This window comes from Ictidomys tridecemlineatus, chromosome 10, assembly GCF_052094955.1.
Source record: "Ictidomys tridecemlineatus isolate mIctTri1 chromosome 10, mIctTri1.hap1, whole genome shotgun sequence".
Classification (NCBI taxonomy): domain Eukaryota; kingdom Metazoa; phylum Chordata; class Mammalia; order Rodentia; family Sciuridae; genus Ictidomys; species Ictidomys tridecemlineatus.
Window position 1 is genome coordinate 138,595,538 of NC_135486.1, and position 20,617 is coordinate 138,616,154.

Consider the following 20,617-nt stretch of genomic DNA (forward strand, 5'->3'; position numbering starts at 1 on the left):
CCTTGTGTAAAATAGATCTGGTATCGACCTCACAGGAATATTAAATAAGAAATGATACAAAAAGATTTGCAAAGCACCCAGTACAGTGCCCAGTACAACAGATGTGTCCTTTCCTGCTCTTCCTTTCAGGAATACAGTTATTGTTATTCTCATTCACAAGATCATCCTGAAAGTTTAGGCTATCAGCACACACGTGTGCACACACACATATATATTTTAATGCCAAAAATGTTACATGGTAATCCACATAAAAACCCTTAAGTATTTTAACTTGATGTTAGATGGACAGCAAATTACAGTCTACAGTAAACATAACTCCAAAATACAGCAAAAACATTGTGGAAAGCTGGTCCTTGAAGTTATGCTCTGGACCCATTTACATTATGAATGTCAAGAACCAGGCTAGGGATGTGGCTCAGGGTTCAAGAGCTTGCCTGCCATGTGTAAGGCCCTGGGTTCCACCCCAGCACCACAGAAAAAAGAAAGAAACAAGAATGTTAAGTGCAGCAGTGACCAGGTTTCTACAGTCTATGGACCATTCAGTAAATAACAGATCATTTTTTAAAATTTTTGTTATTAGTTGTTCAAAATATTACATAGCTCTTGACATATCATATTTCATACATTTGATTCAAGTGGGTTATGAACTCCCATTTTTACCCCATATACAGATTGCAAAATCACATCGGTTACACATCCATGTTTTTACATACTGCCATACTAGTGTCTGTTGTATTCTGTTGCCTTTCTTATCCTCTACTATCCCCGTTCCCCTCCCCTCCCCTCCCATCTTCTCTCTCTACCCCATCTACTATAATTCATTTCTCTCCCTTGTTTTTTTCCCTTTCCCCTCACTTCCTCTTATATGTAATTTTGTATAACAATGAGGATCTCCTTCCATTTCCATGAAATTTCCCTTCTCTCTCCCTTTCCCTCCCACCTCTCATCCCTGTTTAATGTTAATCTTCTTCTCATGCTCTTCCTCCTTGCTCTGTTCTTAGAGACATTTGGCATTTGTTTTTTAGGGATTGGCTAGCTTCACTTAGCATAATCTGCCATCCATTTCCCTGCGAATGCCATGATTTTTGTCATTTTTTAGTGCTAATACTCCATTGTGTATAAATGCCACATTTTTTAAATCCATTAATCTATTGAAGGGCATCTAGGTTGGTTCCACAGTCTAGCTATTGTGAATTGTGCTGCTATGAACATCGATGTAGCAGTATCCCTATAGTATGCTCTTTTAGGGAATAGTCTGAGAAGGGGAATAGCTGGGTCAAATGGTGGTTCCATTCCCAGCTTTCCAAGAAATCTCCATACTGCTTTCCAAATTGGCAGCACCAATTTGCAGTCCCACCAGCAATGTACAAGTGTACCCTTTTCCCCACATCTTCGCCAGCACTTGTTGTTGTTTGACTTCATAATGGCTGCCAACCTTACTGAAGTGAGATGATATCTTAGGGTGGTTTTGATTTGCATTTCTCTGACTGCTAGAGATGGTGAGCATTTTTTCATGTACTTGTTGATTGATTGTATGTCCTCCTCTGAGAAGTGTCTGTTCAGGCCCTTGGCCCATTTATTGATTGGGTTATTTGTTTTCTCAATGTTTAATTTTGAGTTCTTTGTATACTCTGGATATTAGGGCTCTATCTGAAGTGTGAAGAGTAAAAATTTGTTCCCAGGATGTAAGCTCCCTATTTACCTCTCTTATTGTTTCTCTTGCTGAGAAAAAAATTTTTAGTTTGAGTAAGTCCCATTTGTTGATTCTTGTTTTTAACTCTTGTGCTATGGGTGTCCTATTAAGGAATTTGGAGCCCAACTCCATAGTATGTAGATTGGAGCCAACTTTTTCTTCTATCAGATGCAGAGTCTCTGTTTTGATATCAAGCTCTTTGATCCATTTTGAGTTAACTTTTGTGCATGGCGAGAGAAAGGGATTCAGATTCATTTTGTTGCATATGGATTTCCAGTTCTCCCAGCACCATTTGTTGAAGATGCTATCCTTTCTCTATTGCATGCTTTGGCACTTTTGTCTAATATAAGGTAGTTGTAATTTTGTGGACTGGTCTCTGTGTCCTCCATTCTGTACCATTGGTCTACCTGCCTGTTTTGGTACCAGTACCATGCTGTTTTTGTTACTATTGCTCTGTAGTGTAGTTTAAAATCTGGTATTGCTATACCACCAGTTTCACTCTTCCTGTTTAGAACTGCTTTTGCTATTCCAGGTCTTTTATTTTTCCAGATGAATTTCATGATTGCTTTTTCTACTTCTGCGAGGAATGCCGTTGGGATTTTGATTGGCATTGCATTAAACCTATAGAGTACTTTTGGTAATATGGCCATTTTAATGATATTAGTTCTGCCTATCCATGAACAAGGTATATCTTTCCACTTTCTAAGGTCTTCTTCTTTTTCTCTCTTTAGGGTTCTGTAGTTTTCGTTGTATAGTTCTTTCACCTCTTTTGTTAGGTTGATTCCCAAGTTTTTTTTTTTTTGAGGATATTGTGAATGGGGTGGTTGTTCTCATTACCATTTCAGAGGATTTGTCACTGATATACAGTGATTTATGCACGTTGATTTTACATCCTGCCACTTTGCTGAATTCATTACTAGCTCTAGAAGTTTCTTGGTAGAACCTTTTGAGTCTGCTAGGTATAGGATCATGTCATCCACAAATAGTGATAATTTAAGTTCTTCTTTTCCTATCTTTATGCCTTTAATTTCTTTCGTCTGTCTAATTGCTCTGGCCAGTGTTTTGAGGGCACCCCTGTCTTGTTCCAGATTTTAGAGGGAATGCCTTCAATTTTTCTCCATTCAGAATGATGCTAGCCTGAGGCTTAGCATAGATAGCTTTTACAATATTGAGGTATGTTCCTGTTATCCCTAGTTTTTCTAGTGTTTTGAACATAAAGGGATGCTGTACTTTGTCGAATGCTTTTTCTGCATCTATCGAGATGATCATATGGTTCTTATCTTTAAGATGTGGCTCAGGGTTCAAGAGCTTGCCTGCCATGTGTGAGGCCCTGGGTCCCACCTCAGCACCACAGAAAAAAGAAACAAGAATGTTAAGTGAAGCAGTGACCAGGTTTCTACAGCCTGTGGACCATTCAGTAAATAACAGATAATTTTTTTTAAAAAAATTTTAAGTTGTCAATGGACCTTTTATTTATTTATATGTGGTGCTGAGACTCAAACCCAGTGCCTCACACATGCTAGGCAAGCACTCTACAGCTGAGCCACAACCCCAGCCCAACAGATAACTTTTAAAGCATGAAGTAATCAATCACCACAAGGTACCCTATACACATAAGTTCACACCACCAAAACAGCATCTCTCAGTGATCTACACATCACAACCACAAATTCATCACCACCTAGAGCCTCTTCAAACTGTCCCTATGTGTATGATGACTAAGATGCTGTGAGCCCAACAGACTCCAGAGGTAGCACCCCTAGTCAGCTCTCTTGCTGACCACCTCAGGTACTCAACTGAGAACCCCCCAAAACCATGTCTAAGAAGGATGACTTCTCAACTACCCCAACGAAGTTTAAAAACCGCCTTAAAAAGATCAAACTCAGAGCTGAGGTTGTAGCATAGCAGTTGATGACTTGCCTCACCCATGGGACACACTGGGTTGGATCCTCAGCACCACATAAAAATAAATAAAGGCATTATGTCCATATACAAGTAAAAAATATAAATATATATTTTACTTGTAAAATCTGAAAAGTGTGTAGGGGAGGAAGACAGGCATGATGCACATCTGCAATCCCAGTGAATCAGGAGTCTTAGGCAGAAGTGCAAGACCAGCCTCAGTAATTTAGCTCAAGTAGCTTCGTGGCAGAATGCACCTGGGTTTAGCCCTCAGTACCAGGAAAGAAGGAATGAAAGAAAGGGAAGAGAGGAAGGGAGGAAGGCAGGCAGACACAAATTAAAAGGGTGGAAACAAACACTATGTAAGCACTAAATCATACAAAAAGTAGGAGTGGCTATGTTAATATGAGAAAAAGTAGACTTTAAGACAAATATTAACAAAAAACAAAAAGAAATCATGAAGACTCAACTTATTAGGGAAACCGAACAACCCAAAACATATATTCACTTCCCAACACATAAAAAAAAAGACTTCATACTGATTAGGAGAAAAAAATGAACAAATCTACAATTAACATTGTATATTTTAACATTCCTCTCTCAGAGCAGATAGATTAAAAAAAAATCCAATAGGTATTTGAACACAGCCAATTTACTCAAACTGACACTTACAAAACACAATAGCCCACAACTGTAGCATATACAATCTTTTCAAGCATACATAGAGCACTCACCAAGAAAACCATCTGCAGGGCCCTAAAACAAGTCTCAATAAATTCAAAGAATAAATATCATAAAGAACATGTTCTCTAAACAGAGTGGAACTGGAAATCAATAACAAATTTATGTCTGCAAAATACCCAAATATTTGAAAAAAAAAAAAAAAAAAGAAAGAAATACACTTCAACATCACCCAGGAATCAAAGAAGAAATCACAAGTGAAATATAAGAATACTTTGAACTGAATGATAGTAAAGACAAAATATATGAAAATTTATTGTAAGTAATTACAGCAATATTTAGGGAAAACCTTTTAAAATATCTACTGTGTTTATTATAAAGAATTCAACTATGGGCAGGGAAATGAAAGACATACAGGGAAATGAAAGAGATACATAAGGTTGAGAGGGAAATGTCAAATGTTAATATTAATTAATATTAATTAAATGTTCAAATGTTAATAAGTCTAAAATCAATATCTAAGCTTTTATTGTAAGACGCTACAAAACGATAAGAAACACAAAATAAGCAGAAGAAAATAAAGACAGAAATAAATAACACAGAAAACATAAAAAGCCAGGAGTGGTAATACAAGCCTATAAGCCACTGGGCTGTGTGTGTGTGTGTGTGTGTGTGTGTGTGTGTGTGTGTGTGTGTGTGAGAGAGAGAGAGAGAGAGAGAGAGAGAGAGAGAGAGAGAGAGAGAGAAATGTGGTATATACACACACAGTGGAGTTTTATTCAGCTGTAAAGAATAAAAATTATGTTCTTTGCAGAAAAATGGATGAAACTTGAAACCATTATGTTAAACAAAATAAATCAACTCAGAAAGTTAAGTGTCCCATGTTTTCTCTTACATATGGAAGTTAGAGAGGAAAAAAAAAAAGAGACCAGTAGAGGAAATGAACCAGGGGGTGAAGAGAGAGGGAAATACTGGGGAGAGACACTAGCCAAATCATATTGTTATATTGTGTGCATGTACAAATAGGTAAGAACAAATCCCATCCTTATATACAACTATAATGCACCCAAAAATGTGGGGAAAAATATTAGATGAAATGTATAAACTCCTTGAAAAAAATATGGATTATTAAAAGCAACATAGTAAGTAGCAAATTTGACTAGCTTAATATCTATTAAAGTAATTGAATCATAAGAAAAACCTTCACAAGTGAATTTATCACTTAAGGAATAAATAATAATAATCTCTGATAAACTCAGAAAAGGGGAGTAATTCTCAACTAATTTTATAAAGCTAGTATAATTTTTCAAGTATTTTTAGTTGTCAATACATCTTTATTTCATTTATTTACTTATATGTGATGCTGAGGATCAAACCGAGGGCCTCACACATGCCAGGCAAGTGATCTACCACTGAGCCACAACTCCAGCCCAAAAGCTGGTATACTCTTGATACCAAAATAAATAAGATCATTATAAGAAAATAAAATCACAAACTCATATTCCTCATGAATTCAGAGGCACAAATACTGAACAATATTTTAGTAATGAGACCAAATAATATATATAAAAAGAATAATTCCATTTTGTGGCACACTCCTATAATCCTAGTGGCTCAGGAGGCTGGGCAGGAGGATCCCAAGATCAAAGCAAACCTCAGCAACTTAGCAAGGCCCTAAGCAACTCAGCACGACTGTCTCTAAATAATATATTTAAAAGGCTCAGGGATGTGGCTCAGTGGTTAAGAGCCCCTGGGTTCAATCCCTTGTATTAAAAAAAAAAAAAAAAAAAAAGAAGAAGAAGAAGAAGAATTCCTAATCAAGAAGTTAGGGTTATCCCACGAATACAAGGTTGGTTCAGCATTCAGAAAAATGTAATTCACTATATCAACATAAATAAAAGAAGAAAACATTAACATAAGGAATTTAAAGAAAGAATAAGAAAACTCCTACTATCATCTGATGAAGAGAAAATGTGATAAAATTCAGAAGCTACTTTTGATAAAAGATTCAGCAAACTAGGAAGAGGATGCTTTCCTAAACCTGATGATGGATGTCTAAGTCTACAACCAACACCATACTTAACACTAAAAGACTGAATGCTTTCCCCCCTCCCATTAAAACTAAGATAAGAGAGACTCATTCTCACTGTTTTCTGGATTAATTCTAGAAGGATGAAAAAAATGAATCCTTTCTTGCTTTTCTGTTGAATCTAAATTTGTACTGTATCATATGAATAGCTTTATTTGAACAGGCACACACACAAAAAGAAACACTATATTAAAGGTACTAGGCAGAGAAATAAAGACAGAAAGTTGAATAAAATGCACACAGATCAAATGAACTAAGAAGTACATTAGCAAGGTCACAGGACACATCTAATGCAGAAAAATCACCACGTGCAGCAGGGTATACCTGTAATCCCAGCTACCCAGGAGACCAGCATCAGCTATTAAGCAAGACCATTCTCAAAAAGAGCTCAGTTGCAGAGCACCCCTGGATTCAATCCTTAGTACCCCCCCACACATACACAAATAGAAATATCAGTTGCATTTATCTGCTCTAGTAACAAATCAAATAATGACCCAAAATGCAGAAATTGAACAGAAACGGAAATGAGAAACTAAGCAATCTCATTGTAATACCTACAGCAAAACTAAAATACATCAAAGAAAGAAATAACAAGTTAGACTTCATTCGAATTAAAAACTTCTGTTCTCTGAAAGACAATGTCAAGAAAATAAGAAGACAAGCCACAGACTGTGAAAAAATGAGAGGCATTTATTTGATAAAGATCTGCTAACTAAAATATGCAATTTTTAAACTCAACAATAAGAAAGCAGACAACTTGATTAAAAGTGGGTCAATGACCTTAACAGACACCTCACCCAAGAAGATACACAGATGGCAAATAAGCATATGAAAAGATGCTCCATATCATCAGGGATATGCTAAATACAACCATCAGATACCACTATACATCAAAATGGTCAAAATGCAGAGCACAGACAGAACTAAATCTGGTGAGAACCAAAGCAACAATTCACTCACTAAGGCAGGAATGTCAAATGGCACTACCTTTGGAAGACAGTTTTGCAGTTTCTTACAAACTGATGAAACTCTAATACCACATGATCAGCAATTTTACTCACTGGTATTTATCTAAAGGAACTGAAAACTGACATCCACACAAAAACCTGCACATGGATATCAACAGCAACTTTACTTATAACTGCCAAAGCTTGGAAGCAACCAAGATGTCCTTCAGTAGGTAAGGAAAGATGCCATGACTTAAGTACAAGGCATTCAAACTACTGTATGATACTGTAATGATGTACACTAATATAGTACACATTTGTCCAAATCAAGTAGTGAATAAGTGGAAACCCTAAAGTCAATTATGGATTTGGAATGATTATGATGTGTCAATATGGTTTAATTGGTTCTAACAAGCTATACCCCTCTGGTGAGAGGTGCTGATAATGGGGAGGCTACATGTGTGACAGGGATTAGAAAGGAAATCTCTGTGCCTAAAAAATAAAAAAGCTTTAAAAGCTTTAAACAAAGAGATAAGTAGATCAATGGAAAAGACTAGAATAGAAACTGGGAGATTGTTTTTCCGCAAGTACCATTAGTAAATTATTTCAGTTTTATTTACAGGCAACTTATAGTTACCACTCCAGATTTTTTTTTTTTTTCCTACACAACACTTAAAAATACAACCCTATTCTCAGGTGCAGACCAATCGAATGAAAAACACAGGCTACAGCATCTCCAGACCCCTCAAAGAATCCAGAAACAGGTATTCCCTCTCCAATCAACTCCATTCGCAGTTATTTATCTAAGAGAAATGAAACCCAGTAGCCCACAAAAACTTGTATAAAAAAAATCTCTGCAGAAGCTTTACTCATAATATCTCCAAACTGGAAATTGTCCCAAAGTTTATCGATACAAGAACAGATAAGTAAATTGTGGAATATTCATAATACTATTTAGTAACTAAAAACAAAAACAAAAACAAAAACCCAAAAAAACAAACAAACAAAAAAACAAATACTGACTCATGAATCAACATGAATCTCAAACAGCATGTGGTGAGCAAAAGAAGCCCTGAAAAAAAATCATCATACTGTACAATTCCATTCATAAGCAGTTTGAGCACAGGTAAAACCAGTCTGCTGTGGAAGACCTCAGCAGTGAATACTAGGGTAAGGATGAGAGTTCAGAAAAAAGGAACTTTCTAAATAAAAGAAATACCCTACATCTTGGGGGTTGGGAATGTAGTAACACAATTATGTGAATTTTGACAAATGCAAGATGTGCTTTTACCGTGTAATTTTACCTCCAAACATATTAAAAGTAAAACAATAAAATATGAGTTAGCATAGGTAGGTCTTTAAATTCGGATCATCAGAGTTGACCTTTAACTGATAAAAAAACAGTCAAGGGTAGTGGTGCATGCCTATAATCCCAGCAGCTCAGGAAGATGAGGCAGGAGGATCACAAGTTCAAAGCCAACCTCAGCAATTTAGCAAGGCCTTAAGCAACTTAGTGAGACCCTGTGTCAAAACAAAACAAAAAAGGCTAGGATGTGGCCGGTGGTTAGATGATTAAATGCTCCTGGATTCAATCCCCGGTACCAAAAAAAAAAAAAAAAAAGATAAAATAACAAAGATGATTGGGTCTTAAAGGAAGTCACTGGGGAAGTTACCAAAAAAGTCTCCATTGTTGCTATTAGTAAATATCCATTCGGATTGAATTACAGAGAATCAGCTACAAAGTTAACTGGAAAAGAGAAGTTATGACTAAAACTTGGGCTTTAAAAAGATACATAATTATAGATAACATTGACTAGTAGGAAATAGAACACATCCAATGGTTAAACGCAATGGCAGAAACCTATAATCCCAGTGGTTTGGGAGGCTGAAGTAGGAGGACTGCGAATTCAAAGCCAGCCTCAGCAAAAGCAAGGCACTAAGCACCTCAGTAAGATCATGTCTCTAAATAAAATACAATAGAGCTGGAGATGTGGCTCAGTGGTCGAGTGCCTCCTTGCCCCCAGTTCAATCCAGGGTACCAAAACAAGAACACGTACAACTAGGTGATGGGTTATGGGCAACGTATTCCTTTCTAGACTTCCCAAGCTTTCCAATTTTGTAAAATAAATATCAACTACTTTTATGATTAGAAAATGTTCTCTGAAAACATTACAAAAGAAGGCTCATTATCACTTCAAATGTTTGTAGCTATCTCAAGACCTTCGTGCAGCAAAGTCTTTGGACTCCTCAACCTTCTTTGATAGAGGTTCAGAGTTAACCTAGGGCACTGTGTTGAGTATTTCACATACACATCTTATTTACTTAAAACAACAATTCTATAAGATAGACATAATTATTATGATTCTCTTAATTGACACCATTCTCAGAGAGAGGTACTATTATTATCCTCATCTAGAACACAAAAACCAAGGCTGAGGTAGGCTAAGTAATCATCAGTGAAGCTGCACATGAACCAAAGTAGCTCACCCCAGAGTCCAAGCTCTACTCTTCAGACTTAGCTGTCCTCCATCTGCAAAGGCCATCTGGGCTGCTGCTGTTGCTGAATGGACTGGGCACTATCTGTGAGTCACTCCATTTAATTATACAAATATAATCTTATTTAATTTAAAACTTCTATAATGAAATCAATTCATGGATAATTATCATGGGGAATTAGGCACATCTTGACCCGTACATTTTAAAGGACATCTAGGATCACCTTCCTTTGCAGTCACAGTAAGATTACTGAGCCAGTATGAGACTGCTAGGTATTTCTACCAAAAAGCTATGCTTAGGGGCTGGGGATGTGGCTCAAGCCGTAGCGCGCTTGCTTGGCATGCGTGCGGCCTGGGTTCGATCCTCAGCACCACATACAAAGATGTTGTATCCACCGAAAACTAAAAAATTAATATTAAAATTCTAAAAAAAAAAAAAAACTATGCTTAGTTGGGCATGGTGGCACATGCCTATAAACCCAGAGCCTCGGGAGGCTAAGGCAGTAGGATTGAGAGTTTAAAGCCAGCCTCAGCAACTTAGAGAGACCCTGTCTCAAAATAAAAATAAAATTTAAAAGGGGCTCTGGATGTGGTTAAATGCGCCTGGGTTCAATCCCTCGGTACCATAAAATAAAATGAAATAAAAAGCTACGCTTAAATGGAGATGTATACAACCCATATTGCACTGTATTAATTCACTGCACTGTTTAGTTCCACTCTATAAATTATTTGTTGTAATCTTTTAAAAGACCAAATTAGGATTTTCTTAATATAAAATTCCCTTATTTTCTTTACATTATTTTAAGGATCAGATATCATTATATGAAAAAGTGGAAAGCATCAAGACAAATATACAGTATTATTTCTCTTGATACTAAATATTAGAAATTCCCAACTCTCCAAAATAGAGAAGATGGACCAACCATTCCTCTAAAAGCCAACTTGTCTCTACTCATTCTTTAATGACTACATTCTAATAATCTACTCCTTTAGAGCAGATTTTCAGTGTGTTCCCTAACCACAAGCAGGGTTATCTGCAAGCTTGTTAGAAATACCCATTCCAACCTGTTGAATCCCAAAGCTTAAGGAGGGCCCAGTACTCCTGTGAAAATCTGCAGATCATTTGAACACCTGGCAGAATAATGACGGACTGCGTTGGAGCCTAAATCTAAATGAATACCTTGACTCCAGGAAGAGTTCCCTGCAATATCAAGCCCTACATCTTCATACTACTTTCTAGAAAAGAATAATATTTCAGAGACCATACCTGAACAAACCAAAAGGCCCTCCTCTCTAAGGCACCTTCGAAATCCACCTCTAAGATACCTGTGAAGTTCTCCCCTACTGCACCTGTGAAGCCTGCTTCTAAACACGTGGAAAGCCCTCCCCTGAGACACCTGGGGTAAGTCCTCCGTTATGACACCTGAGAAACCCCTCTAAGATAGCTGTGAAAAAAGATGATACAAGTTTACTTTGGTCCCTTTTCAGATACACAATGAGAAAGAACAAAAAGGATTTCTGAAACTACAAAAGCAAATTTTTATCAACCTTAAAATGAGAAAATTCCTTTTGTTTTTAATTATAGACGGACACAATACCTTTATTTTTTATTTATTTGTATGTTGTGCTGAGAATCAAACCCGGTGCCTCACATGTGCTAGGCGAATACTCTACCACTGAGCTACAGCCCCAGCAGAGATGATTCTTGCCCATTTGGTGAGTTAACATAACACTTTCCTCTTTCTACCAGCCACCTTCTCTGTGCAGAGCAACATCTCTCACTATCTGCAGCAGGAGAAAACTAATCTGAATATTCATGTGGTTTCTAAATCCCATTTAAGTTAATCATTTTTGCTTTCCTTCTATAGGCCAAGTATTTTCTACTGAAAACTACCAAGTTTGGGTTATTTTCAGTAGAAAACTGGAACATGCCCTCTAAAAAAACAGCACATCAAGTTTTGCTGCTGTTGAAATGAAGAAATCATTTTATTTTGTTGCTAGTTTTAATTACATCAGGCCTTGTTATCACTGCCATGTTGTTGAAATGGCTTATTTCTGTTAACAGAAAAGTGTTTTTTATAGAGCCACACAAAATTGGGAACAAGGGGGGAAAAACAAACTGAGAATGTCTAACAATTTTTGCACACTTCTAAGTTTAAAATTTTTTTAAAAGGAAAAAAAATTATATTAAAATATAAACTGTAGGAGCTGGGGTTATGGCTTAATGGTAGAGTACTTGCCTGGCATGTGTGAGGAAGGAGGGATCATGAGTTCAAAGCCAGCCTCAGAAACTTAGCAAGGCCCTAAGCAACTCGGAGAGATTCTATCTCAAAATAAAATATAAAAAAGGGCTGAGGATCTGGCCCAGAGGTTAAGCGTCCCTGGGTTCAATGCCCGGTACCCCCTAAATAAACTGACCCAAGTTTTCAAGTGGGTTCTGCTTTATAGGCTGTACGATGATGGAAAGTTGTTCAATACGTGGGTGCCTCCATTTCTTAATCTGTAACATGATGCTGCGATAGCATGTACTTAACTACCTACTTTTACAAAATGGATTAAAAGAGTTAAATATTTTTAGTTTTTTTCAAAATCAGAGTACACTTTACACACACACACACACACACACACACACACAGATTGATAAGATATAAATATGTATCACTACAGAGACCACAAGGGCCAATATTTATAGGAAACATAGTAAGAAAGTTGTCAAAGATTTCAAGTCAGATTCCATGGAGGAACAGATGAAGGGAGGAAAGAGAATGAAAAAACAAAACCAAAGTTTCAGGTCCAGGCATCTATATAGGTAAAGCCTCACAATTCTTCAAGGTACAAGTGCTACTTAAACTGTCCAGAGAACAGACATGAAAGACCTCCAAACTTTCTTTGACCAAGTTAACATAACACTGGCAGACAAATATGACAGCACTAAAAGGGGTCTATCTCATTAATTATTAGTAATAACTAAAATGAAACATTTGCAAATAAAATTCAGCAACGCGATATCTTTTAATTTTATGATTATAGGAATGATTCAATTGATAAGAGAAAAATCAATATAGATATATACCAATATAGACATAACAACAAAATCCATAATATATCTAGACATCAACTTAATAAGACAGACAAAACTATAATGCACTTCTGAACAACATAAAACTCCATGAAAGGATATGATTTCTAAGTATGTTAAGAGACTCAGGAGACCATAAAACTATTAAAATGTTACATTTCTCCTAAAATGATTTATAAGACTCAAAAATATTACCATAAAAATGCCAGGTTGTTTTGGTGGGTTAGTTTTTTTTATTTTTCTTTGGTCTATTTTTAAGAATTTAAAAAAGGGCCCTAGTATTTATCTGCAAGAGTGGTTCTGGGGGCACTGGAGTTGTAGCTCAGTGGTAAACTACTTGCCTAGCATGTATGAGGCACTGAGTTTGCTCCTCAGCACCATGTAAAAGTAAATAAAGACATTGTGTCCATATAAAAAATAAAAAACTAAAAAAAATAAACACTTTAAAAAAAAAAAAGAGTGCTTCTAGGGCTGGGGTTGTAGCTCAGTGGTAAAGCACTTGCCTAATGTATGTGAGACACTGGGTTCAATCCTTAGCACTACATAAAAATAAATAAAATAAAAGTATTTTGTCCATCTACAACAAACAAACAAATAAATAAATAAGTGGTTCTGTTGCCACGAAAATCACCCGAGGAACTATAAACTATTTTAATACCCTGTCATACCCTAGAGACTCTAACTTAACTGGTCTGTAGTGGGGTTCAGGCACTATATTTTTTTAAATTCCCGAGGTAATTTTGATGTACAGCCAGGGTTAAGAACTGCATATCTTAATAAGCAGCACCATTAGATGCTAAAATTCATTGTACAAACAGGAAGTAAGTTTCTGGCACAGAAACAAGCAAAGATCCCTACAACTAAAGGAAGAGTCCAGAACTTTACCCAAACATTGCACTATCTGAAAGGTGAGTAAAGTATATACAAAAATATAAAAAATAAAAATAAATAAAAGCCAGGCACAGTCTGTAATCCCAGCAATTTAGGAGGCTGAGGCACGAGGATCATGAGTTCAAAGCCAGCCTCAGCAACTGAACAAGGCCCTAAGCAACTCAGTGAGACCCTGTCTCTGAATAAAATATTAAAAAGGGAGGCTGGGAATGTGGCTCAAGTGGTAGCGCGCTCGCTTAGCATGTGTGGGGCACTGGGTTCGATTCTCAGCACCACATAAAAATAAAAAATAAAGATACTGTGTCCATCTAAAACTACATACATATATATATATATATATATATATATATATATATATATATATAAAAATACACACACACACACAAACACATACACACACACTAAAAAGGGATAGGATATGGTTCAGTGGTTAAGGACCCCCCTGGGTTCAATCCCTGGAACACCCCCTCCCCCAAAAAAACCCAGCACATTAAAATGATGGGAAAAAAGATAAGATTATCATTATCTAAATAAACTGTATTGGGATGACTATAACTGAGAAAAACAACAAAAAAAATGCTAGATTGGGCTGGGGATATAGCTCAGTTGGTAGAGTGCTTGCCTTGCATGCACAAGGCCCTGGGTTTGATCCCTAATGCCAAAAAAAAAATACCTGCTAGATTTTCTTTAGCCAAAATTAACTAACTTAAAGATTTACAGATTAAGGAGGAAACTACAAGACAATATTTCTTTTTTTCTTTTTTTTTGTGCCAGTTACTGAACGCAGGGTAGGGCCTCACACACACTTAGCATGCACTCTACCAATGAGTTACACCCCCACCCTTTCTTCCTATTTTGGAGATGGAGTCTCATTATGTTAACTAGACTAGTCTTGAACATCTGGGTTCAAGTGATCCTCCTGGCTCAACCTCCCAAGTATCTGGAATTACAGACACACTCTAGTATGCCTGGCCCAAGAGAATATTTATAATCTTGGGATAAGAAAAGCATTTCTGACCATGACAAAAATCTAAAAGCAATAAAGGAAAAAAAAAATGGATACTTGGTCCCCCACCATCACCCCCGCCCCCCCCCAAAAAAACCAGAAACATAGAACTATCATATTGTAACTTAAGTGACCTTAAGTGACTATATTCCTAGTAAAACTAACTTGGCAAATTTTTTTTTTTTTTAAAGAGAGAGTGAGAGAGGGGGGAGAGAGGGAGAGGGAGAGAGAGAGAGAGAGAGAGAGAGAGAGAGAGAGAGAGAGAGAGAAATTTTTAATATTTTATTTTTTAGTTCTCGGCGGACACAACATCTTTGTTGGTATGTGGTGCTGGGGATCGAACCCAGGCCGCACGCATGCCAGACGAGCGCGCTACCGCCTGAGCCACATCCCCAGCCCCTAACTTGGCAAATTTAAAAGGGGAATAAGGTTTGTCAAAACACACAGTGGGCCTGTCACAGCAGCACATGCCTATAATCCCAACCACCTCAGAAGCTAAAGCAAAAGGATCACCTGTTTGAGGCCAGCTCTGGCAACTTAATGAGATCCTAAAAGTGCAAAAAGACTACAGATTTAGTTCAGTGTTAGAGTGCCCAAGTTCAATACCTAGCACCAACAAACAAAACTGTGATAGCAGGGATAGGGGTATAGCTCAGTGGTAGAATGTTTGCCCAGCATGCTGAAGAGCCTGGTTTCAATTCCCATACCAAAAAAAAAAAAATTTAAACCTTATTATTTAATACACAAAAATAATAAGATCATAAACCAATAAGAGGGCTGGGGATGTGGCTCAAGCGGTAGCGCGCTTGCCTGGCATGCGTGCGGCCCAGGTTCGATCCTCAGCACCACATACCAACAAAGATGTTGTGTCCGCCGAGAACTAAAAAAAAAAATAAATATTAAAAATTCTCTCTCTCTCTCTCTCTCTCCTCTCTCACTCTCTCTTTAAAAAAATAAAAATAAAAAATAAACCAATAAGAATAAAATGGGAGGAGTTCAGCGGTAGAGTGCTTACCCAGCACCTATGAGGCACTGGGTTCAATCCTTAGCACTACATAAACTTAAAATAAATAAAAGTATTGTGTCCAACTACAATTAAAAATATATTTTCTTAAAAAGGTATCTAAGGGCTGGGGATATAGCTTCACATGTAGAAGGCCCTCAGTTTAATCCCCAGCACCAAAAAAAAAAAAAAAAAAAAAAAAAAAAAGATACCTATATATAAACAATATTCTACGTGAGGGTACTTTTTTATTTTCTGAATTATTTTATATGAATTACATATTTTCTTTGTAATGATATTTTAAAACTGAATTATCTTTTTAAAATAAGCTTTTTGTGTGCATTTTTATCACTGCTTTGTTTTATTTATTTATTTATTTATTTATTTATTTATTTACCCACCCAGGATTGAACACGGGAGTGCTCTACCACTGAACTACATCCCCAGCCCTTTATTTTTTATTAATTTTTTTACTTTGAGCCAGAGTCTTGCTAAAGTTGCTGTGAGCTTAAGTTGCTGAGGCTGGCCTTGAACTTGCAATCCTCCTGCTTTAGTCTCCTGAGTCACTGGGATTATAGGCTACACCATCATGCCTGGCTTGCTGTGTGCATTTTAAAATCTTAAGGAATAGTATGAAATAGACTTGTCTTTTCCTTTTACTACTTGACCACCACTATTTGTTCTTTTTATCCCACCCAAAGGCCATTTCAAATATGCTAGTCCTTATCACCACCATGACTGCCTTGGGAAAACCACAGGTAATAGTGTGCTCCCCACACACTAATTTGGCTTACTTTCCAAACAGTGAACATTCACAAAGTGCTGTACGAGAGAAGATCATTCCAAAGAAATGAAGTTCGGGACGGAATGGAAAACTTCAGTGAATAGAGGAACATAAAGTGCTACAGTTATCATAGGCAACTCCAGACCACAGGGAACTCCAAGGACAAAAAGCAAACAACAATCAAAATAACAGTTTCTTGGACAAATAAACTGTGAGGATCCTATAGACTAATTCATAGGAGCCATAATCACTGACTGAAACACACATCATTCAGCTTTTGAATGAAAATTTGTAAAAACAAATAATGACATACAAAACTACCAGGAACTTGAATATGTAGTGGATTCTGGATGACATGAAGTATTAATTCATTTATATGTGATAACGATCTTGGGTTCAGGTCACTTTTATACACATCTTCTCAATGGCTCTCCAAGTGCAGTACAGGGAACCAGACACTTTCAGGGGGACCATACTGACCAAACTGTTTCCATCAAACATGAAGACATGACTTGTCCTTTTCATTCCCACTCAAAAGAGCACAGTGGAATTTTTCAGACCCCTTGTGATATGTGATGCCACTGAGCTTTGTGGCTAGCAGAATGTATGCTTGTGTTTTAAAATCCTCATAAACACCAATTTTAAAGAAACCTCTCTGGGGTCCTTGATAATTTTTAAGATTATTCAGGAATCCTAGGACCAAAAAGTTTGAGAACCATTGCATTACGCTAGTATGTCTACTTTTTTTCTGTATGATTTAAATTTCTCCAAAAAATAAAAAGTTTTTTTTTAAATGGGCAGTGTGCAGTGATGAGTAAATTAGGAAGATAAAAATATCCATTTACCCAGGAGCTAGAAACCCATTGGAAATCCCCTCTTTATCCAACTCACACAGGTACACCCAGACCCCTCCTCAAATGTCAAGGGACAACTAAAATTAAAGTTCATGTTTCCTTCTGTTAACTTCTCAAAAGAAACACATGCAATTACTTCACTTTTATATTTTAAATTTAAAAACCCCTCTCCCTTGCCTAAGACAGTCACAAGACTTCGTAACCACCAATCATGCTAAAGCCAACCTTATGGAAACTGTGCTCTTATCTCTCTCTCTCTCTCCCTTATTTAGGACTAATCAGATCCATGGTCCAAACTCTGTTCTGTTCTGGAATTTGCTGGACCACACTGAAATAGGTGTCCCATGGCTGCTGTTCAGAAGTCTTTGGTGGCAGCGCTTGTGTGGGGTTTAGCCCATCAATGGCAATCAATCCATTCTTTCTCTGCACTCTCCTCCCTTGCCAGCCTCCATCCATTCCAGCTGTCTTGCATAAAGCTTGGCATTTGTCTTTCCTCTTCTCCATGTTCTAATCCTGCTCTAGAAAGCAGCTACAAAACTGGTGGCTGCAGTTGGTCAGTATGGTCCCCCTAAAAGTGTCTGGTTCCCTGTACTGCACTTGGAGAGCCATTGAGAAGATGTATATAAAAGTGACCTGAACACAAGATCATTATCACATATAAATGAATTAATACTTCATGTCATCCAGAATCCACTACATATTCAAGTTCCTGGTGGTTTTGTATGTCATTATTTGTTTTTACAAATTTTCAGCTCAGGCCTTCCCCAAGCACTGGGTCTCAGAAGCACTTGGTGGCTTCCTAAAGCTCACAGTGCTGGGCCCCACCCCAGTTTCCAAGTCAGTGGGTCCAACTTTCCCACAAGCTTAAGGGAATGCTGATGCTATTCATGCTGCTCTGGGAACAACAAATCGAGAACCACTGCTCTGCTGTTTCTGCTGAGACCCAAAGGCCAGTGTTTCCCCGTGGCTCTGTCCAACCTCTTAAGAGCAACTGGTAGCTAATCACCCTGGAACAGCTTCTCCATGAATAAAGCAGATTATGAAAGTAAACTTTGTTCTCCAGAGGGTGCAAAGGAAAAGGTATATAGGAGGATAAACTTCATCTGGTGGGTAAATTGAGGTAAAAGAATTTTTTACCAGATCTACTGATGCAATAAAAAGCTAATTCTCAGCAGAAGTTGCCTCTTTCAACCATGTGGTGCTATTTCTACACATTTTCCTCAGAGATTGAAAATTGGCAACTAGCCCAAAGGTACTCCCTATAGTTTTCCAACTACCTGACCTGCAGGCTGTTCTGGCAGCTTCTTTAGGAACTCTCATTTTAAAGACATAGGTAAGAGACATTTATCCCAGAAAGTAGAGCTCCAGATAACAAGTCTCTCACATTGTAAGTGGCATGTGCAAAGTCCAATAGTAGGGACAGGAAAAGGCCAAGTAGTCCCATGTTACCATGTTGCTTGGAGAAAAAAAGCCCCCAATTAAGCAGAAAACAAACACTTCAGCTCACTTACCTTGGTCATGCCTCCTGCCTGTGCCGTGTTCAGTCCCGCATGGCCGGCCATTTGCGGGGAAACCTGTGTTAAAGTCTCGGCCAACACACTGCTCGTGGCCCCCTGCATGGCTGGAGTAGGGTATGGCATTCCAGCTCCCCTTCCTCTGCCAGCAGCCCCAAGAGATCCATTCATGACTTGCGCCTGCCCTTGCTGGGCTTGATTCATTAAGCTATGGCCAGAGTTACTATTGAGGAGGCCTGGATGGGTCTGGTTAAAGTTAGCATTCATGCAGATCCCAGGTCCAGTCTGCGATGTGGCAGGGCTGCTGGTCACCAGCCCCACTTGCTTTTGTGCTTGTGGATTCAGTGCTTGGGAAGCAGGGGGAGTGGGCCCAGAGGTGCTGGCTGCCTGTTTGGGCAGGCTGGGGGCTGATGAATCTCCCTGGTTCAGAGGGCTTTTGCCCATGGCCCCCAGGCTGGCCATGTTCGTACTGTTCGGCTGCCCTTGAGCCTGGCTGCTTAGACCCTGTTGCACAGGGCTGCTGGCACTCACATTTCCTATTCCTGGGTTGATACTAGAGCCACTGCCTCCTCGAAGAAGCTCCGACAGCTGTTTATGTTTTGAAGCAGCATCTGGAACAAGGTTCCCACTGTTTAAAAGGCCTAATTCTCCTCCATTGGGGATCAGTTCATCAGGAAGATCATTTTCCAAGTCAAACAATGATCCAAAATCTAGAAATTAAACAGAAACGGAAATGAGAAAATAAGAAACCATAATAGCTTTCCTACTGTCACATGTTACTATGATTTTTAACCTAATGGGCATTTGAAGCAGAACACTAGGATGCCTTCAGAGTAATGTCAAAATGATTTGAAATTTTGGGAAAATAAAAGAAGGAAAAAGATTTTTTCATGTTCTAAAAAAGGAAATGTTAAAGGTGAGAGGAGAGCCAGCCCCCCTGGATTTTATCATATTCTAAAATAATTATATAATACTATGTGAGAAAAAACTCAAGATATACAAAAGGATAATAAATAGGAAGTCCAAAAAGTCACTAAAGTTAAAATGGTTTTAAGAATCTATGTGTATTAGAAAGTAACTGGACATTAAATTAGATAAATAGTAGTTTGGGAAAATGAAAGCTCAACCTTAAGTGATTATACTTTTTTAAAGTTAAATCATTTAAAAAAAAAACATAATGGAAAACAAGATTAGTGATTTCTCAAAGTGGAAAGCTGCCAAAAATTTACTAAAGATACATACAGAATTAAAAAGTTAAAAATAGAAGTTTAAAGAGTTGTATTATGAGAAGTGTCAATCATACAGAACAATGATAAGCACAGCCGGGCGTGGTGATGCACGTCTGTAATCCCAGTGGCTCGGAAGGCTGAGGCAGGAGGATCCTCAGTATATAGCCAGCCTCAGCAACTTAGCAAGGCCCTAAGTAACTCAGCAAGACCCTGTCTCTAAATAAAATATAAAAAAGGGCTGGGGATGTGGCTCAGTGGTTAAGCACCCCTGGATTCAATCCCCAGTATCAAAATAATAACAACAAGGGTAACCACAAAGACTCCCAAGTAGACAAGGCATATAGCAGATAACCATCCCAAAGGAAGTGTGTGGTCTTGTGTCACCTCTACTCCCTCACCTCTCTGAGCTTCCCAACCCATAGTAAGCAAGTTGCACATTCGTGTACAAAG

General features: G+C 37.8%; 1 protein-coding gene across 5 annotated transcripts in view; it reads right to left on the bottom strand.

Annotated features, from left to right (window-relative positions):
- Crebbp (CREB binding lysine acetyltransferase) overlaps positions 1 to 20,617 on the bottom strand; it is a 132,287-nt gene that overhangs the window by 89,665 nt on the left and 22,005 nt on the right. For 4 of the 5 annotated variants that reach the window (XM_078024537.1, XM_078024536.1, XM_078024538.1 and 1 more), the window contains exon 2: positions 18,936 to 19,648. The exons of the other annotated variant lie outside the window; for it this stretch is intronic. In XM_078024537.1, the coding sequence (XP_077880663.1) occupies positions 18,936 to 19,648 (713 nt within the window). The remainder of the gene's footprint in view (positions 1 to 18,935; positions 19,649 to 20,617) is intronic. 5 annotated transcript variants of the gene reach the window in all.